Here is a 27,204-nt window from a genome sequence, read left to right on the forward strand (position 1 = left end):
TGTATGTCTGCTCCTGCAATCACCTGACAGGCCCTGTCTGCTCCTGTCAGTCCCTGTCTGCTCCTCCCTGCTCCTGCCTCCTCCTATCAGCCCCTGTTTGTTCCTATCTGCTCCTGCCTGCTCCTGTCTCCCATAGACTGCTCCTCCAAAGCTGCTGACATCTAGTACAATACATCAGTCATGTTTTGCTTCCTGATGTCAGAGCTGTTTTAATAATGAAACATCACATTCCCCTTGGTTGAAATCAAATCTAGACATTATATTAAAGTCCCATGTAAAGCGTGGCTCTGCTCCTCCGGTTTCCTCCAGCTCCAGTGCAGCCTGTAGTGATTTCATTGTTAACTTTACTGTCTATTAATAGAAGTGAAGAACAGTACACAGAGGGAACAGAGCGCATTGTTCCAACAATAAGAATAACACCAGAAACAATACGACTTCACAAACCACCAGCTTATAGAACCACTGCTGCCTCAAAATCAAACTGCAATGTTGGGTAATCCTCCAGCTAGGTACTCCCCACCAGGATCCAGGCTCAGCCCTGGAGATGGGTCCACTGACACATTTACAGACACTGGTGGATGGGTCAAACATCTTTATTAGCACATTAAAGCAAAGAGATAGTTGCACAAAATGTGACTACAGCTACAGTGTCTGTAGTAAAAAAGGGCTATGGCTGAGTTTCTAGTCAATTTTAATGACATCATTTAGAGAAAATAATCTGAATCTGCCCAACATATCATCCTCAAATATAAATAATAATAATAAACAATTTGCATCAGTCATAAAAAAAAAAGTTATAACGGATGATCTACAAAACACAACTACAAATGCTGCTGTACCGATATAATTACCTGGTAGGGCCCCCATGGAGGCACAAGGAGGGAGGGCATCTGACACAGGGACATTTAGTTCTCAGAGAGGATAACAAAAGTTTAAGGTAGACTGTCCTCTGCATTTGACCCATGTCAAATGGCGCCCTCTTTCATAGGGCTGTAATATTAATTGTAATCAAATCGAAATTGCAATTTGAATGGACACATATATTGAAGTACCACAGTTCCCTCCACAAACAACAAATTCTTCTGTCTGTGCTGCATAAAACTGCTAACATGTAGATCATGTAGATCTGTATAAACATGTTCTGAAATGATTCTTGTATTAGTTTGTCAAAACGTAAATCACAAATCTGATCACAATCACAATTAGATCTTTTTCATGCAGCCCTAATCTCTGGTTTAAATCTGTCAGGAGCAGTGGACGCCAGATGTGTGCCAGAGTACCTATCTGGAGGACTATTCTAAATGTTTTCATTTGATATCCAGACGTGGGTAAAACATGCAAGTATATATTTTGTATTACTATATTTATATATTACATTTTTACTTGTAGATATACATTTGTATAATTATGACACCAGTCTTTGCTATTTTTGCTACTTATTTTTGAAATTTTTACCATTTATATTTTTGTGCCTTGTTATTATATTACTTGTGATGTGTGAGCTACAGTGTCTAAGCCCCTTTCCCTTGTGGATCAATAAAGTCTATTTGTCTATAAATAAAACTAGTAAAAGTGACAGTAAAAAAATCTGAACAGAGTTGAGAGTAATCTCCTACACAACGGTCTGCAGTTAAAAATGCTTTGGTCCATTCACGTTGAACCTCTAAAAAGACATTTTTAGGCACATTTGAGCACATTCTAGTCCAACAGCACTCAGCACTCAGTTTCAGGCTGACACCCAGACACAGACAGAGCATGCAGACTCCCCACACACATAAATGCTCCTTACACGTCTCGTGGTGGCTCGCTTCGTGACCGTGGGTCTCCTGCGACGCCCCCTGGTGGAGCTGCTCTGTTGGGGTCAAGGGAGGCGGGGGCGGAGCCTGGTGCTGCGTGGATGGAGGGGGCGGGAGCTTGGGAGCGTGACCTTTGACACACGGAGGGTTCACTGACGGCCGACCCCAGAGCAGCAGAGTCTGAGCTGAACCAGTCTCCTGGTCGAGTCAGGAGCTCCTGCTGTTTACGGCAGTTATTACACACCCAGATCACCTGCAAGAACACACACCAGAGGACAAGTGAGCACACAGATGATTCTAAACTTATGACCTGAAGATCACCTGCAAGAACACACACCAGAGGACAAGTGAGCACACAGATGATTCTAAACTTATGACCTGAAGATCACCTGCAAGAACACACACCAGAGGACAAGTGAGCACACAGATGATTCTAAACTTATGACCTGAAGATCACCTGCAACAACAGACACCAGAGGACAAGTGAGCACATATGACCTTAAGATCACCTGGAACAAGAAACACTAGAAGAGACGTGAGCACAAAGGGGCTTTCACTTTCTACAGTGTTACATCTAACTACCACATGCGGGCCAGAGAAACTTCCTCCTATTGATAACACTGTATTCTCACAGGAAATATCTAAAAGGTGAATGCACACATGTTTAACCTGATCATTTATTTCTGTATCTAGACCCAAGAATAGAGCTTGGACAATTACGATTTGAATGGAAGTCGGAACAGGGACTCACATCTCATTCATACAGATATGTAATCACATTTGAATAGTTTAAGTTGGGATGATATTTGTTTATAGTGTCAGTTGTTTAATTGCACAATAACTCTGTTTTGCAAGTAAGAAAGTCAGGAGTAAACCTATTTCACAAGTTAATCAAATGAATTAATCAAATCCTCTCCGCACATGGCTCTCCTCTTTCCCTCTCTCCACATGGCTCTCCTCTATCCTTCTCTGCTCTCTCCCTCCTTCCTTCTGTCTCTCTTCTCTCCTCCTCTCTCTTCTCTTTCTCCTGTTTCCCTCCTCTAGCCCCCTCCCACTCTCTCCATCCTTCTGTCTCTCTTCTCTCCCCCTCTCTCTTCTCTTTCTCCTGTTTCCCTCCTCTAGCCCCCTCCCACTCTCTCCATCCTTCTGTCTCTCTCTCTCTCCCCCCTCTCTCTCCCCTTCCTTCTGTCCCTCTTTCTCTTTTGTTTCTCCAGATTTTCTTTGATTAAAGCCACAAAAGCCTTGGAGATTTCACACCAACGCGTCTAAAATTATCCAAACACAGATCCGCAAACAGCCGCGCTCCCTCCTCCAGAACACAACCACTTTGGGCAGAAAAATGTCAGGACTCCCCGACTCTCACACACACACAAGTACAGTATCACAGAGGAGTATTCAACCAGTCCAACCTGGATTTTAACACAAACTCAGCTTAACTTCAAACTGATATTTTTAACTTACTGTCCACAAAAATCAGATACTTAACAATACCAAAAGTAGCATCGAACTTAGATACTCGTTTGAACAATTATCAATACTAAAAAAGTCACAATCACAGAACAGAAATGGACCAAATCCAGGACTGAACCTGGATTTAACTCAAATATGGAGGCAACTGCGACTTCTATGGTTATTTGTGATGGATTAATGATACATCACAATATAAGTTAAACATAAATTACATAGAAAAGTGAATTAAATCATTATTTACAATACTGAGACCATTTTACATTAGACAACTGTAAGTTCGGAAGCAGGATTTTACACTATCAACATTATTTCCCTTTTAAAAAACACATGAGACAAAATGTTGAACTAAACACAATCATTTATTTTTAACTTTAACATTATGGCACAAAAATACAGTATCTGAACAATGCACCTCCAATCTTTTCTATTCCAAGATCTAATACAAGAAAAATCTGTAAATTACAAATACAATTAAAAATGTATTTCAGTTATTAATTAGCATTTAGAAGAACTTTGACATAACAGTGTCGATGTTATAAGATAAATACAATACACTGGGGCTGTAAATTGATAAAAAAAAACTTACCCACTGCTATATTTTTCACCACAAACCCTTCAGAGAGCTAAGTAGTCATGTTTTGTACAGTTAGATCTTTGTATAAGAGATAACTGGAGATTTAATGCTGAGAGCCGATATGTTAAACAGTCCAAATATCAGCCCAATATATTGGTCTGTCTCGAAGATGCAACTAAAACAATACTGGGAACAGGATAACAGTTCCCAGTTTGTCGAATGAGGCAGCGATTGGTTTTGCAAATACACTTAAGACATTATAGTCTTAAAGCAACATGAAATTAATACAATGTCATATGAAATGCAAATAAGCTCTCTTCATTTCACAGTTACCTGGCATCATTTGTTTTTAACATACTAGGATGGTCAAAAATGACACCAGGTACTACTTGTATTACTAAATCCTCGTTTGAGCAGGTTTTGATACTGAAAAAAACAAATTGGACCTTTCCTGAACAGTTTCATCTTGAATTTTATCAGAATTGAATATTAAAATCAAGTATCAAGTATCGAGTCGATTCTTTTCGTATCAAATCAAGTTTTAAATTCTAATATCGTGACAACATAACTTACCTTTACGATTCTTTTAGTTACACTGTGAACAGCACTGATCAAAACAACATTTGTCAAGCAGAAGTTAAGTGAACGAACATCATTATCGTGTTAAAGATTCAATGAGGTTGTGGTCAGACAGAAATAAGTCAAATAACCCAGACCAGGACATAATACAACCTGAGAACTCAAACACACACAAATTCCTTTAAAGGTGCACTGTATAGCTAGTCAGTTGTCTCCATGGTGATGTTTGGACTTTGTCTGAAATGTATGTATGGCACTACCTATTCAATTGTTTTTGTTTTTTTCCATTACAGGTGTAACAATGGCTCAAAAATGCCCTTCAAACTTACTATTGTTACTGTGAGCTGGGACACCTCTCTAGATACTCATTTGAGGTACCGAAACTGAATAAAAATCACACACCCGATAAATAGGACCTTTCCTGAACAGTTTCATCCTGAGTTTTGTAAGAGCTAGTGTAAGACCACATGGTGTAATAAAAAAAAAAAAAAAAGTATTGTTTTGTGTTTAAAATGTGTAATGCATCTTTTTCTCATTTATTCTGTCCTAAATCTAATCATATCATGGAGACAATAACCTGGTATAACTTTCTACAGAAAAGTTCCACAGTGCACCTTTAACAGAACCTCACACATATTGTCACTCTCCGCTGTGCCATTGGCTGTAGCAGTTCCTCCATGTGTACAAACACAGAGGGACTCTACACTCTAGGCACATCCAGGAGGTTCTCTGGAAGGAGCGCTGGGTCTGACAATGGGCGCACACCAGACTGCCCACTCCTGTGTACCAGCAGCTGGATGGGATGGTCACAGGGAGGTGCATCCCCTGCCTCCTGCCACGATGGGTCCGACGGAAGAAGATCTGAACGCTCCTCCGTCTGCTCTGGTGCTGTGCCGACATGTACTCAGAGAAGCAGGGCTGTGTAAGAGGAGGGACACTGTTTACACTTCACACACTCACAAACACAGCGGTATATATTAGAAAGATTATAATGAACCCAGACTGAGGGGATAAACAGGACCTAAACTGGGGCTAAACCAGGACTAAAGGTTAAACCAGGAGTAAATTTAGGACTAAACCAGGACTGACCCAGGATACAGTATTCAGAATGACCAGCTTCTGTAGCCAAACAGCCCATGAACTGAACCAGTCTCCAAACTGCTCCAAACTGAACCGAGGACTCAAGTCACTATTTTTCACACTTGAAAACTATTTGTACATTTTGTTCACTGACAACAGTAGTAAAACCTGTTCTGATTCCAGTTGTTCAGTGTAGGGATGGGCATGATTAATCGATTAATCGATAATTGATCATTAAGAATTTCATTGATTACGTTCATTTTAATCGACAAACTGAATGTAGGTTGCTGTGTGTAGTGTGACCAAACAGGGGTCAGTACATGTGTCTCTCTGCATCAGAAGGAGCGAGACACAAACAGTGGGTCAGTCTGCAACGTACCGAAGCACAAATGCGTATTTAACGATGACTTGTACAAGAAATTCCACGCTTTCCGTTGCGTTTGGGACAAGTGTGAGTCCATGTGCACAGTGTATAAAGCAGCACATATGTTTCTGTGTCCAGTGGGAAAAAGTTTTGCCAGGTGAGAGTCGCACAATGTTGATGACGAGTCCCCACCTCCCTCCCCCCGTACGGTGTCCTGGTTTTGACAAACGCAAATCTGGTCACACTAACCTGTATTCACCTGAGTCATGTCCTTTAATCCGACAGAAATTGAACCACATCAGCGACACAAGAGCTGGAGTTTTATCTTCACTTAGTTTATGCAAATTAGCCATGCGGTTTTAAGTTTCATTTCTGTGAGAAAACTGAATTAAACACATTATAATGTCAAACGGGCTGATGTGGCTCTAGAGTCGTTACGGTTTATATGTCGTAAAGTTGAATTTATTTATGCAGCTTAGTAGTGCAGATAGTAATAATAATGATGATCATTTTAATATAAAAACATTAATGATTAATCGATAATCGATCGTTAATTCTTCCGACGATCGATTAAGAAATGCCCATCCCTAGTTCAGTGTAACATTAAAGGTTGTAATAGGTGTAATGCCGGTGACACTATTAAGTGTTTTATTGAATATGATTGTGTTTCTGTGTGAATGATTTCAAACACAAGGTAAAGTTTGGACACTCACGTACTACACCTAATAATGCTGTTGTGATTTACCCCTTATCGTCTTACCGTGCTGCTGCGCCCCTGGGGGCCTGATCTCCTCACTCGTTGGATTCTGGAGGCTGTAGCTGACGGTCGGCTCCCGGAGTTCAACTCAGCCCGGGGGAGAAAGAAGACTCTGTGCTCGGAGGACGCTGGGGAGGGGGGACGAGAGGAGGGGGAGTGGTGGTGATGCGTGGAGGGAGAAGGGGAGGCTTGAGGGGAAGGGAATGAGGTGGAGGAGCGGCGAGGTGATGAAGAATGTGGAGACAATGAAGAGGAGTCTGCAGGAGCGACTGTGTGGGACTGGTCCGGACTGGAACCAGACAGGAACCAGTTTAACACAACACTTGGATCACATTAAAACAAATCACATTTTGTCAAAATGGTCTTCAAATTACATACAGTTATTCTCCATTTTAGACTAGATATTTAGACGAGCTACACAGTATCATTTCACTTAAAGCTGCACTATGTCACTTTTCGGTCACCAGCTTGTTTCTATGGATACACCATCGCTCTGCATGGAATGTTCCACAGTATGACATTAAACAGCTCTAAACAGGTCTACTTACATTTATTCTATTACAGGTGGTTTTATAGCTCAAAAATACCTAGAAAAACAGACATTGTGACTATGAGCAGGGTCGCCTCTCCACAGATCTGACCTGTAACTTGGTCTGGTTTCATCTCTAAGACAAATACCATACTGTGAAACATTCCAAAGTAATAAGATTTCCATGGAGAAAAGCATGTGACGAACCCTCCACCAGAAAAGTTACGCAATGCATCTTTAAATGACACTTAATGGAGTCTCATCTTTACACAACTTACAAACTCATGTGCACCCTCATCATTTTGGTCTCGAGCTGCCACTGAAGACAAACTTGTGTTTAAGTTCAGTCAGAGCCAAAAATGCACTCTTCAATCAATCTATAATCATATCATATTTATTCATGGGTTTTTATTACTTGCTATGGCAACCGTCCTGATTTTCCATCATTCTGAAACCCAAGGATAGACTGGTTGAACTTTGATATATTAACAGCACCACTTACTGTATGCACCATTAAATAATTATAACTAGTAATAAAAGTTCACTTATTAACATCTAACGAGCTGCTGATTGGTTGGTGGTTAATTTGGTACATGAGTTATGACGGTAATCAAGATGCTGTTAAGGCTTAGTTCCACTAGTATTTTTATATTAATGCATATCCATGTACAAAAATAACCAAGCTTAATATTTATTAATTAGCAAATATAACAAATGTATTGTTAGGAAAGTGTAAATTCATAAATTTCAAAATTTTCTAGGCTCTATTCACGCTTCCATCACAAATCGGGCTGGGTACCATTAACAAGTTGCCGATACGATACATACCTCAATACATAGGCCACGATATGATACATGTCTCGATACAATAAGCTTTTGATTCAATATGATATATTTCAAATGTATTCAATACAGTTCAATGAAAAAATACCATGGCTTTGATACTAAAAGTCTTTGTTAAACCACTTCTTGTGCAAAGTTCATATGAAACACAAACATCTGAATCATCAAAACAGCGAAAATGTCAAATGCGTCGCATAAACGAGCTTCCTTCTGCAACAAATCTGTAGTGATGTAACAAAATAATTTAGTAAAACATACCAAAAAATACTCTTGGTGACATATCGATACAGCAGCCCATGATATCGATACTGAATCATCAGTGATACAGTAGATCTATATTTAAATATTTTTGCACACCCCTAGTGACAAACATGCAATGACAATTTCCTTTGGGCTCTGTTCACAGTAGTAAGTCTGACAAAATCTAGGAAAAATGAGAAAATGTGCCAGTTTTCTTCATCTCCATGTCATTGTAGTGTTCCGTTATGTTCAGCTCATCAACCACTCCAACCATACCTCAGTTTTCATCATTTCCCCACTGACACACAACTCTGAGTGCACTGGTACATGTGATTAGAAGAGATGAGGGACAAATTCCAGATGATTCCAAACAGCACATACATCTGCAGTCTTCATTTTACTGCTGCAGTCAGTCGGTGAGCCCTGTGTCGGGAACTACACCGGAAGTTGCCATTGCATGTTTCCAAACGTCTTCCTGGTTTGTGACGTAAGCAAGAATAGAGCTTATTAGCACCACAGTATGGTTATGTAATTAGACAGTAATAAGGATTGAGTAAATAAGTAACATCAAATTAACAATGTATAAATATGCAGAATAGCAGCTAGTTATATTTTGACACACACACACACAAAAAATTTTAATAAATTAATAAATTAAAATATTATTATTATTATTAAATTCATCATCTGCCATGTTGATGATGAATGGTAGTGAGTGACTGGTGAATTTAAAACTAGTCAAATGTAGCCAAAGGACAATGCCAAAATTTATACTTGAAGCATAAGTAAAGCAGCAACGTTAGCATTAGGGGTGTGCAATTAATATCGGAATATCAATATATTGTATCGTTTAATGTGATGATACAGTATCTATACTGTGGGCTACTGTATCGATATATCACCAAGAGTATTTTTACGTGTGTTTTACTAGATTATTTTGTTACAGTGCTGCAGTTTTGTGGCTTGTGGAGTGAAAGGAAACTCATTTATGCAACAATTTGACATTTTGACAGTGTTTTGATGATTAAAATGTTTGTGCTTCATATGAACTTTGCACAAGAAGTGGTTTAACAAACACTTTTAGTATCAGAGCCATGATTTAGCCTTTATTTTTTACTGAACTGTATCGAATCGATTTGAAATATATCATATTGAATCGAAAGTGCACTGTATCGAGATATGTATCGTATCGTGGCCTGTGTATCGAGGTATGTATCGTATCGGCAACTTCTTAATGATACCCAGCCCACGTTAGCATAGCGTTAGACAATTAGCGCTAGTAATACGTCCAATTCGCTTATAAATTCGTCAAATAAATAAACTAAACTAACGCGGATCGATCAGTATGAGTGTCTTATGATTGGTGTTCATGGTATGTAACGCCCAGGAGATTTCTTAAAAACGGATAAACACTTAAACCCAATGTAAACTCTTATTTCCTTCATATTTAGCTCTGTAGCCATTAGCCTATGATAACTTGTTAGCTCAGTTTTTCGGTACCTTTCTCTTCCAGAACCGTCCGATTCGGATGAGCTCCAAGCGTAGCACTCGGCCCAGCTGCGGTGCCTGGAACCGGTCTCCGTAGAAAAGAAGCGCCGCCTGGACATGTTCAAGCCGAGCACAGAGCCTTGTTTACCGCGTGTGTTCGGAGAGCGCGGGCCGAGCGGAGCGGAGGCGCGCGGGTTCGAATCCCGGCTTTGACGAAGATGGATTGAGGAAAGATTAAACCCAAAAATGCACACCTGAGTACGTGCTTCACTGTTGTGCAGTGTTGGGGAGTAACAGATTACATGTACCAGAGTTACATAATCATAGTACAAATTATGAGTAACTGTATTCAGTTACTGTTTCAGTGAGTGGTAATTGGATTACAGTTACTTTGTTGAAATAAATGGATTACACGGTGGTATTTTCCTGTTTTCACATTTCGGGCTGTATCCCTTTTTTTTTTTTTTTGTAATTCCACTCATTGCTGGACACTAAACCAGGTCTAAACCAGGTCCAAACCAGGTCCAAACCAGGTCCAAACCAGGTCTAAAACCAGGTCTAAACCAGGTCTAAACCAGGTCCAAACCAGGTCTAAACCAGGTCTAAAATCAAGTCTAAACCAGGTCTAAACCAGGTCCAAACCAGGTCTAAACCAGGTCCAAACCAGGTCTAAACCAGGTCTAAAACCAGGTCTAAACTAGGTCTAAACCAAGACTAAAGCAGAACTAAAACCAGGTCTAAACCAGGATTAAACCAAGTCTAAACCAGGTCTAAACCAGGACTAAACCAGGATTAAAACAGGACTAAAACCAGGTCTAAACTGGAACTAAACTAGGTCTAAACCAGGACTAAACCAAGACTAAACCAGGACTAAACCAGGATTAAACCAAGACTAAACCAGGACTAAACCAGGACTATAACCAGGACTAAACCAGGATTAAAACCAGGTCTAAACAGGTTTAAAACAGGATTTAAAAGGACTAAAGCATGCTGCGTGGACGGGTCTCCTTGTCTTCTCTCAATAATATTTTTAGTACGGTTAAGTAAAATCTTATGTTATGATTTCCTGGTCTTTGCTTCTCTACAGCAAATCAAGTAATCCAAAGTATTCAGATTACGTCACTCACTTTAAGTAATTTAATGGATTATGTTACAAACTACATTTTGGGGAATGTAATCTGTAGTCTGTAGGGGAATACATTTTAAAAGTAACCTTCCCAACACTGCTGTTGTGATGTAGGATTCGGTGTTTTTATTATTACTAGTTAATAAAACTACCCAGTATGTCTTTGTTTAAGTTCCTATTTTGCACCAAAATCTTCGGTTTATAAAAAATACATATTGGTGGTTTTCAGATTCTAGAATGTGATGATGTCATAGCTCAGATGGGGAGCAAGGGACGTTTTTCCTATTGATCACATTGTACTTTGTCGTGAAATATCCAAAAGGTAAATTAATAAATGTTGCACCTGATATTTTCAATTAATGACTAAACCCTAGAACTCACTTTATTACAACATAATTTTACATTTTTTACAATATAAATTTTAGCTGTCCCTCTTACTAAATAATATTGTCCTACATAATGTTATGATGTCCTCTGAAACCCAGCAGTTGTTGGTTTTCAGATTCTCGAATGTGGTGATGTCACTCACACAGATGGGCATAAGGGACAGTTTTCCCTCTTGATTACATTTGCCATAAAATATCTAAAAGGTAAATTCACAAATGTTGAAGCTGATCATTCCTATTAGTGACTAGGCCCAAGAACTAAATTTTACAACAAAAAAAATGCATTTCAGCCATATTATTTTTACCTGCCCCTCATCTGTATTAAATATTATCGTGCTATAGAATGTTATGATGTCATCTGAAATCCACCAATAGGCTGAAATAACAGCTGCAAAAGGCTATTAAAAGCGTCACATCAGAACAATAATGTACCTGTATTGCAGCGCACTAAATCCAAAATATAGTGGCCAAACCAGGACTAAACCAGAGACAAAACTGAAGGATGAAACCAGGGCTAAACCAAACCAGGAATAAGCAGCTACTAAACCTGTGCCGCGCAAAATATCGTTAAAGAATTAAAATTGCCATAAGAATTCATGCAGTTGCTATTTTATGTAACAGAATGCCCTAGAATGTCCTTTGCAAAGAACAGTATTTTTATTGCACCTGTAGTTAAGAGAAATACATTTTGAAAGGCATGGGATTCTTGTATTTACCAGTTTATATTTCAGTCTTCTCTCAAATGCTACTTTTTTCTGGAGTTACAATGTGCACTTCTCCACTGCACAATTTGAAAATGCATTGCAAATCTAATCAAAATCATAATACATTCCAGAAAAATCACTGAATTTATCTGCTTTCCTCAGAATCATTGAGCCCCACTAAACCAGGACTAACCTAGGAGAAAAATCTGTTCTGAACCAAGACTGATCTGAACCAGGGCTAAAACAGGACTGAACCAAGACTAAACCAGGACAAAACCAGGTCTTAACCCGGACTAAACCAGGTCTAAACCAAGACTAAACCAGGACTGAACCAGGACTAAACCAGTAAACAGTGCACAGTCACATGACCAGAGCAGCCCCAGTGGAGCCTCTCAGATGAATCTAGGCCACAGCAGCTGGAGGTGCGCTTGTTTGGTGCATCTGCTCGTGCCTGCGCCTCACTGCCCCTCTGCTCTGTGTCTCCACCCGTCCATGAGCGCCCCCAGAGCCAGAGCACGACAAATCTGAGCATTCCTGAAGAGAGGAGGTCGACTGTGCGCAAACAGAAATCAGCGCAGTCTGCCAATGTTACCTCATAAATCTACTGTAAATGAATAACTGGGCTAGTCACAAGCACGCTATATGCACGCCTTTTATCCTCTACATCCTCTGCTCCATCTAATCCTCTACTCTGCTCCATCTGATCCTCTCCTCTGCTCCATCTGATCCTCTACTCTACATCCTCTGCTCCATCTGATCCTCTCCTCTGCATCCTCTGCTCCATCTTCTCTGTATCGTCTGCTCCATCTAATCATCTCCACTGCATCCTTTGTTTTTCTGACCCTCTCCTTTGCTCCTCTGATCCTCTGCTCTACATCCTCTGCTCCATCTGATCCTCTTCTCTACATCCTCTGCTCCATCTTCTCTGTATCCTCTGCTCCATCTAATCATCTCCACTGCATCCTTTGTTTTTCTGACCCTCTCCTTTGCTCCTCTGCTCCATCTGATCCTCTGCTCTACATCCTCTGCTCCATCTGATCCTCTCATCAGCATCCTCTGCTCCATCTTCTCTGCATCCTCTGCTCCATCTGCCCCTCTCCTCTACATCTTCTGCTCCATCTCCTCTGCTCCATCTGATCCTCTCCTCTGCTCCATCTCCTCTACATCCTCTGCTACATCCTCCATCTCTTCTGTATCCCCTACTCCATTTGGCCCACTACTCTGCGCCCTCTGCTCCATCTGACCCTCTCCTCTACATCGTCTACTCCTCTGACGATCTCCTCTCCTCCTCTACATCCTCCTCTACATCCTTTGTTTCATCTGACCCTCTCCTCTGCATCCTCCACTCCATCTGATTCTCTCTTCTGCTCCATTTGACGCTCTCCTCTACATCCACTGCTCTCACTAACTTCTTAAATCCATAAATCTTTTGTTTTCCTGGCAGCGCTTTTCCTCATCTTATTCAGTGGATAAATGTATTAGAGTTAAAATAACACATAATAACTCATTGCATTGACATAAATCTGCAAGATTAGTCACAATCAAAGGACACTTCACAAATGAAACGGTCACAACGCAACAGTTAAAACAACCATTGAAGTATCCTGATATTCTGAAATGCATGGGATTCTTGGATAATATTAGCGGTTCATGTTTCAGGTATGGCTGCACAATGTGTCGCAGTTGAATTGATATTGCTTTACTTTTCTTCTGGGGACTCATATTTTAAAAGTCACAAACCTTCGCAACCCAAGTCAATAGACCTTAATGGTAAATCAAAAAATAAAAGTGGATTTGACCATTATTGAATTTAAATGAGGATATTTTATGTTTGACTGACTGATCAAGTCAGCTCGCTTCCCGATCTTTGGGAAACACTGCTCTGTTCTGAAATGTTCTGAAATACATAGGATCATTCGCTTAGCAGTTCAGATTTCAGTTTTCTCTCAAATGTGAATGCTCCCGGAGTTGTTTGTGCACTCTGATCCGAATCCTACTTTTTAAACATAGACCACGATTAGGGATGTAACGATATCCAAATCTCACAGTACAATATTTACTGCAATATTTTGAAGAGGCTGATATAATTGTAGATACAATACTTTTTTGTTGTTAAAATAACTTAACAAGATTTTGGTGTGAATAATTTCCGTCATAATCCCAAGAATTCAAGTAAAAAACATATTTCTTCATGTTGTTTGAAATGAATGATGGGATATGTAGTTTCCCGATGTTCATAAGCTGTTGCTACTATAAAAGCATGCCACTTAAACAAGGATTTGATATATTGTGACATAAGATATCACAATATTTCTTTTATTGTTATATCCCAAACCACAATCGCAATAACACAACCACAATACTTTTCAGGAAAATTGTTTATAGATTTTTCATTTCAAAATTGTGCAGCCCTGATTTCAGTCTGTTGAAAATGTTGCAATTAGATGTTTTTCCATAATCACTAGGGTTGTCATAAGTTTCGAAAATCAGAAATGAAAAATAGTGAAAGGTGAAGGCGATGGGCAGTATTGATCCACAGGAAGGACCAAAAAGGAAACCTTTGACTGCCTAAATCATCCTGAGTTTGCAGAAAACATTTTGTATGTGGAGCGAATCAAATCAAAATCCCGATCCCTCACTCAACCTTGGTTACGAATTTAAAAAGTCAACGCCAAAGCAAAAGGCACCAGCTGTTCACCAAGAAACACCTTCCACTGCAAAGAGACCAAGACATGATGTTGCTGTAAAACCACAAGAACAAGAAAGTGCAGCTCAGTCTGTTTGTCTTCTGCACCTCTCCATTAACAAACGGGATCCCGCTTTGATGGAGCTCCACATACAAAATGTTCGCTGCAAACTTGGGATGATTAAAGGTTACCTTTTTCGTCCTTCCTGTGTATCCATACTGTCCATCGCCTTCGCCTTTTACTATTTTCTCTATTCTGCTGGGAAGCGAAACACGGAGGTTTGTAGTCACACAGATCTGAATCCCTTTTGCGTGGAGTTCATCCAGCAACCACACAATTACAATGTCCTGAATCCCAAAACTAAAATATGATGATATTAGAACCAGAAACAAAAGTGATATGGTTAAAAAAAACTGGAAAAGATTGACTTTGATAATAGACACATCCCACTGGGAAAACAAACATGGAGGTTTGATGTTCACTTTTTCAGAAAATCTTTCCCAGTATGCATTGCGCGATGACCGGAAGTCTGAAATTCGTGATGCATGTATTGGAATCCATATATTGGAGTCTATTCCTTAGTATTGAAATCGAGTTTGAAATGTTAGCATCATGACCACAGTGTGTTCAAGTGTATCGTCAGTTCTGTATTGTTGTATTTTAAACATGAAGAGGAAGTGTGAAAGAGGGAGGGCCAGGTCCAGGAGGTGTCTGCTCTGTGACACTGACATATGGATGCGCTCTCAGACTAAATACATAAAAACAATAATAAAAGTCATAAATCCAGCTCTGAAGCCAGTGTCAGGAGGAGATTAGAGTGTGTGAAACAAATGAGCTGCATCAGAAACCAGGGCTAAACACAGCACAGGAAAGTGGGTCACTGTTTGTCTCTTAAACACATGGATTTACATTCAAATAAACTGTGGAAATATTAAAATGATCAGGCTTTAATATGAACACAGCAAACGAGCCACATCCAGGTGCATAAGTGGTTAGTAACAGATGACATCTCCACAGTCTGTTGTAATATTTCAAGTAACAGTATGTAACTTTGTGCACGTGGTGCGTCACCTGCATGAGTCTGTGGAAACAGACTTTTAAAACAGTGCTGTCTTCATGGAGATAGACAACATTTTGTCATATTGTGGATGATTTTAGAACAACATTTCCGTAGAAACAAGAATAAGGACCTCTGTCAGTCCAAGTAAGAGTCAGGTTTGTGGAGATGGAAGTCCACTCACAGTAGGGACACACACTGCAAAAGTGAAAAAAATAAATAAATAAATAAATAAATATATATATATATATATATATATATATATATATATATATATATATATATATATATATATATATATATATATATATATATATATATATATATATATATATATATAGGTTAATTGTATATTGTTAAACCTGCTGGACCAGATTTTAAAACAGTGAAAAACCAGTAAACCAGTGGCCAGTAGGGATAAATTCATTGGTCACTACAGCTCTGCTTTAGAACAGCTTTTCCACTTTTTTTCCAGTGGTGAGTATCTCTGTGCCATTCACCTTGGGGCAGTCTGATGCAGAAGTGGCTACACCTTTACTACCTCAACTAGGGATGGGCCATATATTGGTTCTAGTATCAATATTTAATACCAATATTCAATCCTGATTTTTTTTTTTTTTTTTTTTTTATCGCTGCCCAATTCCCCATATGAACAGACTAATGACTCAAAATGGAAATGGAAGCGTTTTATATAACTCCATGTTGCACAAACCTGTAACACATGATTTTATATCTCAGTAAAATGTATGATTGAAATCTTAGTCTGAATGGACGCAGTTAGCAAATCGCAAAGACTGACATATTTGAAGTAACATAGGCTACGTTCAGACTGCAGCCTGAAGTGACCCAAATCCGATTTTTTGGCCTCTGTGTGACCTGTATCTGATCTTTTAATGTCTGAATGACACAGATCCGATTTTTTCAAATATGACCCAGAACACTTGGATATGTGCTCCTAAAACCGATACATATCTGATCTTTTGACATGTGACTTCTGTCTGAACGGCCAAAGTGCATTCATCCGACCTGTATGTTATCAACAAGCCACAAATGTACACCAGTGTTCTTCTCAGCAGACAAAAATTGTTAATGAACTCCGTGTCACTGAAGCGAAGCACATCAATATCCCACCACTCTTGGCTCCGTCTCCACATCCACACGTTCCTTTCAACGGACGTTGCTGCCACTGCCCCACAAAACACCACGGTCAAAAACCTTGTCCTTCTCCTTCTCAATCTCCTCCTTAAAACAAGTAAGTTGTTAGTAAGAGGAACTTTAAAATCTCCAGGTGCTCAATGCTCGCGTCCATGTTTGAACAACTTCCTTAAACACAGAGCACGCTCGTTGTGGTTGACATCATCGTGTCTCCAGTTCACATGTGGGACACTTTTGAGCTGTTTAATGTTCACACTGGAGTCACATACAAGTCGCATTTAATTGGAAATGTGAACAACGTCGCAAAAACATCGGATTTCACAAAAAAAATCCGAATTGAGCATTAAGCCCTGCAGTCTGAACGTAGCCATAATTTCCTCCACAAACAACAAAATCTCCCATTTTATTCTGCATTAAAACTGCTAACCCTGTAGTTTAGATCTGTACAAACAGATTCTGAAATGGGATTCTTATTAGTATTCGTCACTTCATGTTCCACTCTTTTTGTCAATACTTCTGAGTGTGTTTAAAACATGAACTTTGCACAGAATCTTATTATTAAAACATACATCTCATATTTGATCCTAATCACAATGTCTGTCAGATATTTTACCCAAATCATACAGACAGCCACTTTTCCCAAACATACCATAATCCCGTCGTAAAGTGTTCAGTCTTTTTGCCCATGTGCACAGACTTTGGTGACCGCGCTCAGTCGTATTTTTACATTTTGAGAGAGTGATTTTTCAGAGCGAGTCGATGAGAGCCGAGTCGGAGCTGCGGACGGGGTCGATAATAATCATGAGAACACATGACACATCGCTATGGCCACAAAAGAAACTCCCCCAATCAATACAGAGGAAGAACGTATCGGCCGGGAGGACAGGGGAAAGAGAAGCATAGAGGAGCAGGGAAGAGCGTATCAGCCGGGAGGACAGGGTACAGTATCAACCAGAAGGACAGAAGAAGCAGAAAGCAGAGGCACAACAAAAAACACAACAAAAAGTGGAGTTAAAGAATCAATCAGAATCAATTTGAACATTTTCTCAGGGTTTATATGTTTCTAATCTGTTCTAGAGTTAATTTTACATTTTTGGAAATGTTCATTAAGTAACACAGGACCAAAGTTCCTGTTTAACCCCCAAATCAAAAGTTATATTAATGTTTTGAGAGTAAACGAATAACACTTTGTAGGGTTATCTTGATTTACCTAAACAACACACAGATATGTTTTATTTTTGCAATTTATTTGAGTTAATTTAAGAAAAATTATGTACAAAACTGGTTCAAACTGGTCTTCTCTCACGGGAGTTTGAAGTGGAGGGTGGAGGTGCTAAATTAACACAGAGGGAAGGTGAATTAACACTAGGGGAAATTGAATTAACACTAGGGAAAGTTAAATTGTCTTCAACCATAGCAACTCTGGCAAATAACCCCAACTCCAACCCCCATTTAACTTTCAAAGAGTTAAAATAACACTTTTTGTGTTTAAAATGACTCTGAAATATTTTGCCTTGAAATTGGAACCCTCCAGTTTTTGTTGTGTATCAGCAGGTTAATGTAGAGCAGGTTAATGTGAACATTTTAAGACCAAAATGACGAGGCTCACATCAGCAGCTACAGAGAGACGCCAGGCAATTTTCAAAGTAAAGTAAATTGGAGCTAGAGACGCAGAGTCCATGGAGCCAGAAGTGCACCCACGCTCACTTCCTGTTTGAAATGTGGGTGAGAGTCCACCACGACACAAAACTGGAGGAACAATTCCCGCTCAGACCAAGTTGTGTCATTGTGCTAGACCTTCTCTGACCTATGAAAGCGGTGAGTGTGTGTGAGTAAATGATGGTGGTTGGCAGCCTCACTTAAATAAGTTTGCCCCAGGGCAGCTGTGGCTTCATAGTGTGTACCACCACAGAGTGACTGAATAATGACTACAGTGTGTCCTTTTGAGAGGCTTCAACAAGGGCACTAGACCCGAAAGTGGAATAATCACAGTACAGTAATCAAAGTAATTAAAGGCTTATATTTTCTGAACTATGTTTTAATGCAGTTTTTTTCATCACAAACACACCTGGAGTTGTGTTTTTGTTTCATTCACACATGTTTAACACACAAACCCTACACATTTAGACTGAGTTCTTTTCTCAAACAGAAAACAGTCTGTTCCACCTTGTGATGTCATGTGCTAATACACGAAGTTCTCCACTCTGTTTTTAAACTCCATAAACCTTCAGTAAAATCATTTGGGTAATTCCACTCCTGGAACTGTCAATTGTCTTTACTGAAAAAGGTAAAAGGAGCTGTAAACTTAAATATTACTACTTCATGACATCACAAAGTGGAACAGAACATTTTGAGTTTTGAAGATGTAGACAAACTAATAATAAAGAGTTACTTAAACATGTGTGAAAGAAACAAAACACAACTCCAGGTCTGTTTTTGAGGATAGAATAACATTAACATTGCTACAGACTCACAAGAGTCCATTTTGACTAATATATGACCTTTAATACAATAGTTGAATAAAATTGGATAATGTCAGTTTGTGGAATCTAATCTTCCTGCTATTTTCATCTAACATTTTGTCAGCAGTAAACTTTTAAGAAAGAGCCATGGAGAGTCATTATATGAAGTTTATTGATGAGTGGGTTGGCTGTGAGGACGCTCCACTCTTCTGTTCAGTCAAACTCTGTTCTAAAGCTGTGCACATGTATGAAAGTCACGCATGGTTACAATCTACATTTAAAACACACTTTCTCCTTTCCCAGTTGGAAAATCAGAGACTTGAGCTTTAAATGAGCTGTCAAACTAAATATCCAAAAGGAAAATCCACAAATGCACGACTCCATTCAATCTACTGCACCGCTGTAGTGTCCTTGGGCAAGACACTTCACCCTCCTGTCTGCTCCTTCACCTTATCCAACATTTTCTTTACATTATAGATAGAAGATAGAGATTGTTGTATGTTTAAAATCAAAGAGCACATGAATATTTCATGAAACACAAAAACTCTCCAAGGACAAATGCATCCGACTTTTGGATCTGAACCAGCAGCTGTCAAACTCACGTCTCACATCTCACGCCACAAGCACAGACCAGAGCCCACGCCTCAGGAAAACACAGAGCACAGGAGATTCAACTGTACTAACAGTACTCTTACTCCTCACTGAGTATTTATTACAGTGTAACGGTACTCTTACTCCTCACTGAGTATTTATTACAGTGTAACGGTACTCTTACTCCTCACTGAGTATTTATTACAGAGTAACGGTACTCTTACTCCTCACTGAGTATTTATTACAGTGTAACGGTACTCTTACTCCTCACTGAGTATTTATTACAGAGTAACGGTACTCTTACTCCTCACTGAGTATTTATTACAGAGTAACAGTACTCTTACTCCTCACTGAGTATTTATTACAGTGTAACAGTACTCTTACTCCTCACTGAGTATTTATTACAGAGTAACAGTACTCTTACTCCTCACTGAGTATTTATTACAGTGTAACAGTACTCTTACTCCTCACTGAGTATTTATTACAGAGTAACAGTACTCTTACTCCTCACTGAGTATTTATTACAGAGTAACAGTACTCTTACTCCTCACTGAGTATTTATTACAGAGTAACAGTACTCTTACTCCTCACTGAGTATTTATTACAGAGTAACAGTACTCTTACTCCTCACTGAGTATTTATTACAGAGTAACAGTACTCTTACTCCTCACTGAGTATTTTTACAGTATTACTCCTCACTGAGTATTTATTACAGAGTAACAGTACTCTTACTCCTCACTGAGTATTTAGTAAATGGTAAATGGTCACATTTTTCTATAGAACTTTTCCACCTTCAAGGCACTCAAAGCACTTTACAACAAGGAACCACTCACCCATTCACACACACATTCACACACCAGTGTACACAGACACGGTGAGCAAGGTGGGTTAAGTGTCTTGCCCAAGGACACAACAACAGCATTCATCTGTGGGAGCTGGAATCACATCACCAACCTGTGGGTCAGTGGATCTGACCACTCAACCTGTGATGTTTATGTCGAGAACTGGATTCAAACCACCAACCTTCAGATCAGTGGGCGAATGCTCTACCAACTGAACTACTGCCGCCCATTTATTTATTACAGTGTAACAGTACTCTCACTCCTCACTGAGTATTTATTACAGTAACAGTACTCTTACTCCTCACTGAGTATTTATTACAGTGTAACAGTACTCTTACTCCTCACTGAGTACTGTAACAGTACTCTTACTCCTCACTGAGTATTTATTACAGTGTAACAGTACTCTTACTCCTCACTGAGTATTAACAGTACTCTTACTCCTCACTGAGTATTTATTACAGTGTAACAGTACTCTTACTCCTCACTGAGTATTTATTACAGTGTAACAGTACTCTTACTCCTCACTGAGTATTTATTACAGTACAGTACTTACTCCTCACTGAGTATTTATTAACAGTACTCTTACTCCTCACTGAGTATTTATTACAGTGTAACAGTACTCTTACTCCTCACTGAGTATTTATTACAGTGTAACAGTACTCTTACTCCTCACTGAGTATTTATTACAGTGTAACAGTACTCTTACTCTACATTGAGTACAGTACAGTGTAACAGTACTCTTACTTGAGTAACATATAGTAAAGTGTAACAGTACTCTTACTTGAGTAATATATAGTACAGTGTATCAGTAGTCTTACTTGAGTAAAAGTTGAGCTTCCTGTTCCCACTGTAAGTTTGTTCTTTAAATCTAATTTTGTTGGATTATTTAATATTCAAATCTTCCCATCATATTCACTTCAAATTATAAATCAAAACAGTTTTTCTTTGAGTTACTCTTACTTGAGTCATTCTTTGGGCCACTGCTTTGTACTTCTACTTGAGTACTATTATACTAGTAGTAGTAGTGGGAGTACACTTGAGTACAACATTTGCTACAGTGTCTTCCTGTTTTCTGTGTGCAGTGCACAGTATCACTTCCGTATGTCCACATTACACAAGACTGTTCAGCAAATTGACGTAGTTCAAATTCATTTCAAAACTTTGCAAAGCCATTAAAAGATGCACTATAAAAAACAAACGTACAGAACTCACCACTTTGTCCTCCTGCAGATGTGAAGCATGTGGACAGAGAGAGACACGTTTAGGACCAATATTCAATTCAATAGTTATTTAAAACACATTTCACTTTCTATATCTTACTATTTATATTTTGATATCATCATTTCAGATGGAGCAGGGGTTTATAGAGATTCACTGTTTTAAAGAAATCTTCAAACTTCTGATCCTCAAATGCTGAACCTTGTCATTAATTGTTTGGCATATTTGTTTTATGGTTAACATGAGAGTGAGCAAAGCGAAAGAGAGGAGAAAACTAGAGGGAGTGATGGAAAAGAGGAGAGATGGAGAGAGAGAGACAGGGAAGAGAAGAGAACAACTTAAATGTCCAATATTACACAAAACTGACTCTTGTTGTGAGCTTTAAGACATGTTCTAATCGTGTTCCTTCGTCAAAAACAGACCTGGAGTTCAGTTTTGTTTCATTCACACATGTTTGAGTAACTCTTTATTATTAGTGTGCATCTTCAAAACTCTAAATGCTCTACCTTGTGATGTCATGAAGTGGAAGTTTTCAAGTTAGTAGCTAGTTTTACCTTTAGCTGAAATGATCCAAATGATTCTAGCACTGTTGGGCAAGTTACTTTAAAACAGTAATGTGTTATTTATGACTTGTTACTGTCATCTCAAAGTAATTTGTTACGTTACAATATTACTGTATTTAAAATGTAAGGCATTACATTACTATTGCATTACTTTTAAGTTACTCTCACCAAAATAACTGCAAAGATGTTGAACTTTTGCGCCGTATATGTACTGAACCAGAACTAAACCAGAACTGAACCAGGACTGAACCAGGACAAAACCAGGACTAAACTAGGATTAAACCAGACCTGAACCAGGACTGAAATAGGTCTAAACCAAGACTAAACCAGGACCAAACCAGGACTAATCTTGGACTAGAACTTGGAATCTAGGACCTCCCCTGAGAGAACCTTCAAACGTGATCGGGCGTCAGCTGCATTTAGCTCTGTGGAGCGTGGAGTTCTGTGTCAGTCCTTTCACTCGCGATCACGGTCTACGTGGGCGCACTTCCAGTGTTTCACTTCTGCTGATATTGCAGTGATTTTAGCAAATTTCTATGAAGAAAAATGAAAAACCCACCACTTCAGTCCAGATTAAAAAAGTATTGTAACACGCGTTACTCACATTTGTATTGAGTAAAATTTTACCACTTTTTTCCCTGTAATGCTGAACATTACTGTATTAGAGCAAAAAACAACACATTACAGGAATTCATTACTTTTATAACACGTTACTCCAACACTGGATTCTAGTGAAGGTGTATGGAGTTTAAAAACACAGTGGAGCACTTCCTGTATGACCACATGACATCACAAGGTGGAACAGAGTGATATATGTTTGAGAGAAGAAGCTTAAATATGCAGGATTACTTAAACATTTGTGAATAAAACAGAACTCCAGGTCTATTTGATGAGGAAAGTACATCAGAAATAGAGTGATACGGCCCTTTGAGGAGAGAGAAGATGGAAGTTGGAAGAGAGAGATGGAAAGAGAGTGAGGGAGATCAAAAGAAAGAGAAAGGGGAGAGAGGGAGGAAGGGGAGAGAGAGGTGGAAGGAGGGAGAGAGGGAGATTGAAAAAGAGAGGGAAGGAGAAACAGAAAGAATGTTAAAGGAAAGATGGGCAGAGAGAGAGAGAAAGAGGGGTGAGGGTGTGAGGAGGAGAAGAGGGAGCTAAGTTACCCCCTGCGGTCCTGTATAGTTCACCTCCGGACCCCCGAGGCCCTCGAGCCGCACTTTAGACCCCCTAGTCTGCACTCAGCACTAATGCCCAATTAACCTTTACCTGTTCAGCAGCACAGAATAACATTTCAATATGACACAAACTAGAACTGGACCAGGATTACATCAGGACTACACCAGGACTGGACCAGGACTACATCAGGACTACACCAGAACTGGATCAGGACTACACCAGGACTAAATCAACACTAGACCGGGACTACACCAGGACTAGATCAGCACTAGACCGGGACTACAGTGAATCAAGGCTAGGACAAGATTGAACCAGGACAGAACCTGGTTTAAAACTTGTCTAAAATAGGTCCAAACCTGGTCTAAACCTGGTCTAAACCTAGTCTAAACCTAGTCTAAACCTGGTCTAAAACTGGTCTAATAAAAATGGTCAAACCTGGTCTAAACCTGGTCTAAACCTGGTCTTAAACAGGTCTAAATTTGGTCTAAACCTGGTGTAAAAATGGTCTAAACATGGTCAAAACCTGGTCTAAACCTGGTCTAAACCTGGTTTAAACCTGGTCTAATCCTGGTCTAATCCTGGTCTAAACCTGGTCTAAAACCAGTCTAAACCTGATCTAAACCGGTCTAAATTGTGTCTGCAGGACTGACCGTGTTGGAGCGCAGAGAGACCCTCCCTCCACAGCGGGCACAGAACTTGGTGTGGCAGTAGGAGCAGAGGTTTCCGCAGCCATTGGCAAACTTGGTCTTGTGGCAGATTCCGCAGGTGGGAGCGTCGTCACGGTGACCCGAGGCGGCAGCCGAGGCCTGGCGGATCACACTCTCCCGATAACTCGACAACTGCTGCTGGATCCCTCTGGAAACACAAACGAAGACAAGGTTCAACATGTACGAGAGGACGAGGACACCTACACACAGACACATACACACAGTCATCTACACACAGACACATACACACAGACACATACACACAGTCATCTACACACAGACACATACACACAGACACATACACACAGTCATCTACACACAGACACCTACACACAGACACATACACACAAACACATACACACAAACACATACACACAAACACATACACACAGTCATCTACACACAGACACATACACACAGACACATACACACAGACACATACACACAGTCATCTACACACAGACACATACACACAGACACATACAGACAGACACATACACACAGTCATCTACACACAGACACATACACACAGACACATACACACAGTCATCTACACACAGACACATACACACAGACACCTACACAGTCATCTACACACAGACACATACACACAGACACCTATACAGTCATCTACACACAGACACATACACACAGACACATACACACAGACACATACACATAGACGCCTACACACAGACACATACACATAGACACATACACACAGTCACCTACACACAGTCACCTACACACAGACACATACACACAGACACCTACACAGTCATCTACACACAGACACATACACACAGACACCTATACAGTCATCTACACACAGACACATACACACAGACACATACACATAGACGCCTACACACAGACACCTACACACAGTCATCTACACACAGACACATACACACAGACACAACACCTATACAGTCATCTACACACAGACACATACACACAGACACATACACACAGATACACATACACACACACACATACACACCTACACACAGACACATACACACAGACACATACACACAGACACCTACACACAGTCACCTACACACAGACACCTACACACAGACACTACACACAGTCATCTACACACAGACACATACACACAGACACTACACACAGTCATCTAGACACATCACAGACACATACACACAGACCTACACACAGTCATCTACACACAGACACATACACACAGACACCTACACACAGTCATCTACACACAGACACATACACACAGACACATATACACAGTCACCTACACATAGACGCCTACACACAGACACATACACATAGACACATACACACAGTCATCTACACACAGACACATACACACAGACACCTATACAGTCATCTACACACAGACACATACACACAGACACATACACATAGACGCCTACACACAGACACATACACATAGACACATACACACAGTCATCTACACACAGACACATACACACAGACACCTACACACAGTCATCTACACACAGACACATACACACAGACACCTACACACAGTCATCTACACACAGACACATACACACAGACACCTACACACAGTCATCTACACACAGACACATACACACAGACACCTACACACAGTCATCTACACACAGACACATACACACAGACACATATACACAGTCACCTACACATAGACGCCTACACACAGACACATACACATAGACACATACACACAGACACATACACACAGTTTAACAGAAATAAAACCTAAAGCCTAAAGTTCTGTTGTGCAGAACATGCAGACATATTATCACATCTAACAGTGTGCTGGACAGTGTGCAGCAGGCCACTGCTCAGTGATACTTTTGATTTCATCACAGATCATACAAGATGTTTGCATTGTCTATGAACAATCTCACACACAAGTGAACGGATGAGAGAGGAAGCGTACGTTCTACATGAGCAGGTCCAGTTTTGAAAGATCATACTACAAGTTACTTTTACACTATTTACTTTTGCAGCTTAGTGATTATGTTCTCACAAATTTGTCAATTTTCTAATTTCTGCAAATTATTATTATTATTATTATTATTATTATTATTATTATTATTATTATTATTATTATTATTATTATTATTATTATTTGTTTATTTATTTGTTTATTATTTTCAATAATTTCCAAGATCTGCAAGATCTATGCAGCCAAACTGAACTGAGTGTAAAAGTGTAGTATGTACCATACTGTTGTCATGAACATTCAGACAATTAGATTCAGTTGTTCATAAAACTATTTGCTTAGTCTCAAAATACAATAACTTTCTTGTGTATTTTTTGTGTATTCTACTATATACTGTTCAAAGACAAGAGAAGCTGATATACCAACCCAACCAACAAAAGTGAAATAAAAGAATAAACACAAGATGAAACATTCATGATTGTCAGTCGACTGTAGATGTGTCAGCTCCTCCCTTAACATCCCCCTCCTATATCAAACCTATAGTACTCACTGATCAGAAGCACAACCATCCTCTGACGCTTCGGCCATTAAAAACTACAAATCCCAGTAACTCCTGCCCAGAAATGTAGTCCAACATCCGCAGTGCAACTCAAATGAAGGATGATGACATAACAGCAGCGCAACTTTTCCATTAAAATGATGCTTTAAACTACAAATTCCAACTGTACATGGCAAAAATGTAGTCCAGAGCTGACAAATGTCCAACATGAATACACGAGCAATACTAAGTAAACCTAACGAAGCTAAAAACTACAACTCCCAGAATGGTAGGTGAATAGTTTTGTCCATCTTGAACCATTAAAATAGATAAGAAAAGAAG

At 39.5% G+C, this 27,204-nt stretch overlaps 1 protein-coding gene across 1 annotated transcript in view; it reads right to left on the minus strand.

Annotated features, from left to right (window-relative positions):
- Positions 1 to 27,204, minus strand: part of LOC110169166 (regulating synaptic membrane exocytosis protein 1-like) — a 101,952-nt gene that overhangs the window by 44,571 nt on the left and 30,177 nt on the right. Inside the window, exons 3-5 of the mRNA XM_055162468.1 lie at positions 24,335 to 24,539; positions 21,943 to 21,954; positions 1,790 to 2,049 (exon numbers count right to left, since the gene is read on the minus strand). Coding sequence (XP_055018443.1) covers positions 1,790 to 2,049; positions 21,943 to 21,954; positions 24,335 to 24,539 — 477 coding nt within the window. The remainder of the gene's footprint in view (positions 1 to 1,789; positions 2,050 to 21,942; positions 21,955 to 24,334; positions 24,540 to 27,204) is intronic.

This window comes from Boleophthalmus pectinirostris, unplaced genomic scaffold (genome assembly GCF_026225935.1).
Source record: "Boleophthalmus pectinirostris isolate CB_2022bp ecotype Guang Dong unplaced genomic scaffold, ASM2622593v1 HiC_scaffold_5, whole genome shotgun sequence".
Lineage (NCBI taxonomy): Eukaryota > Metazoa > Chordata > Actinopteri > Gobiiformes > Gobiidae > Boleophthalmus > Boleophthalmus pectinirostris.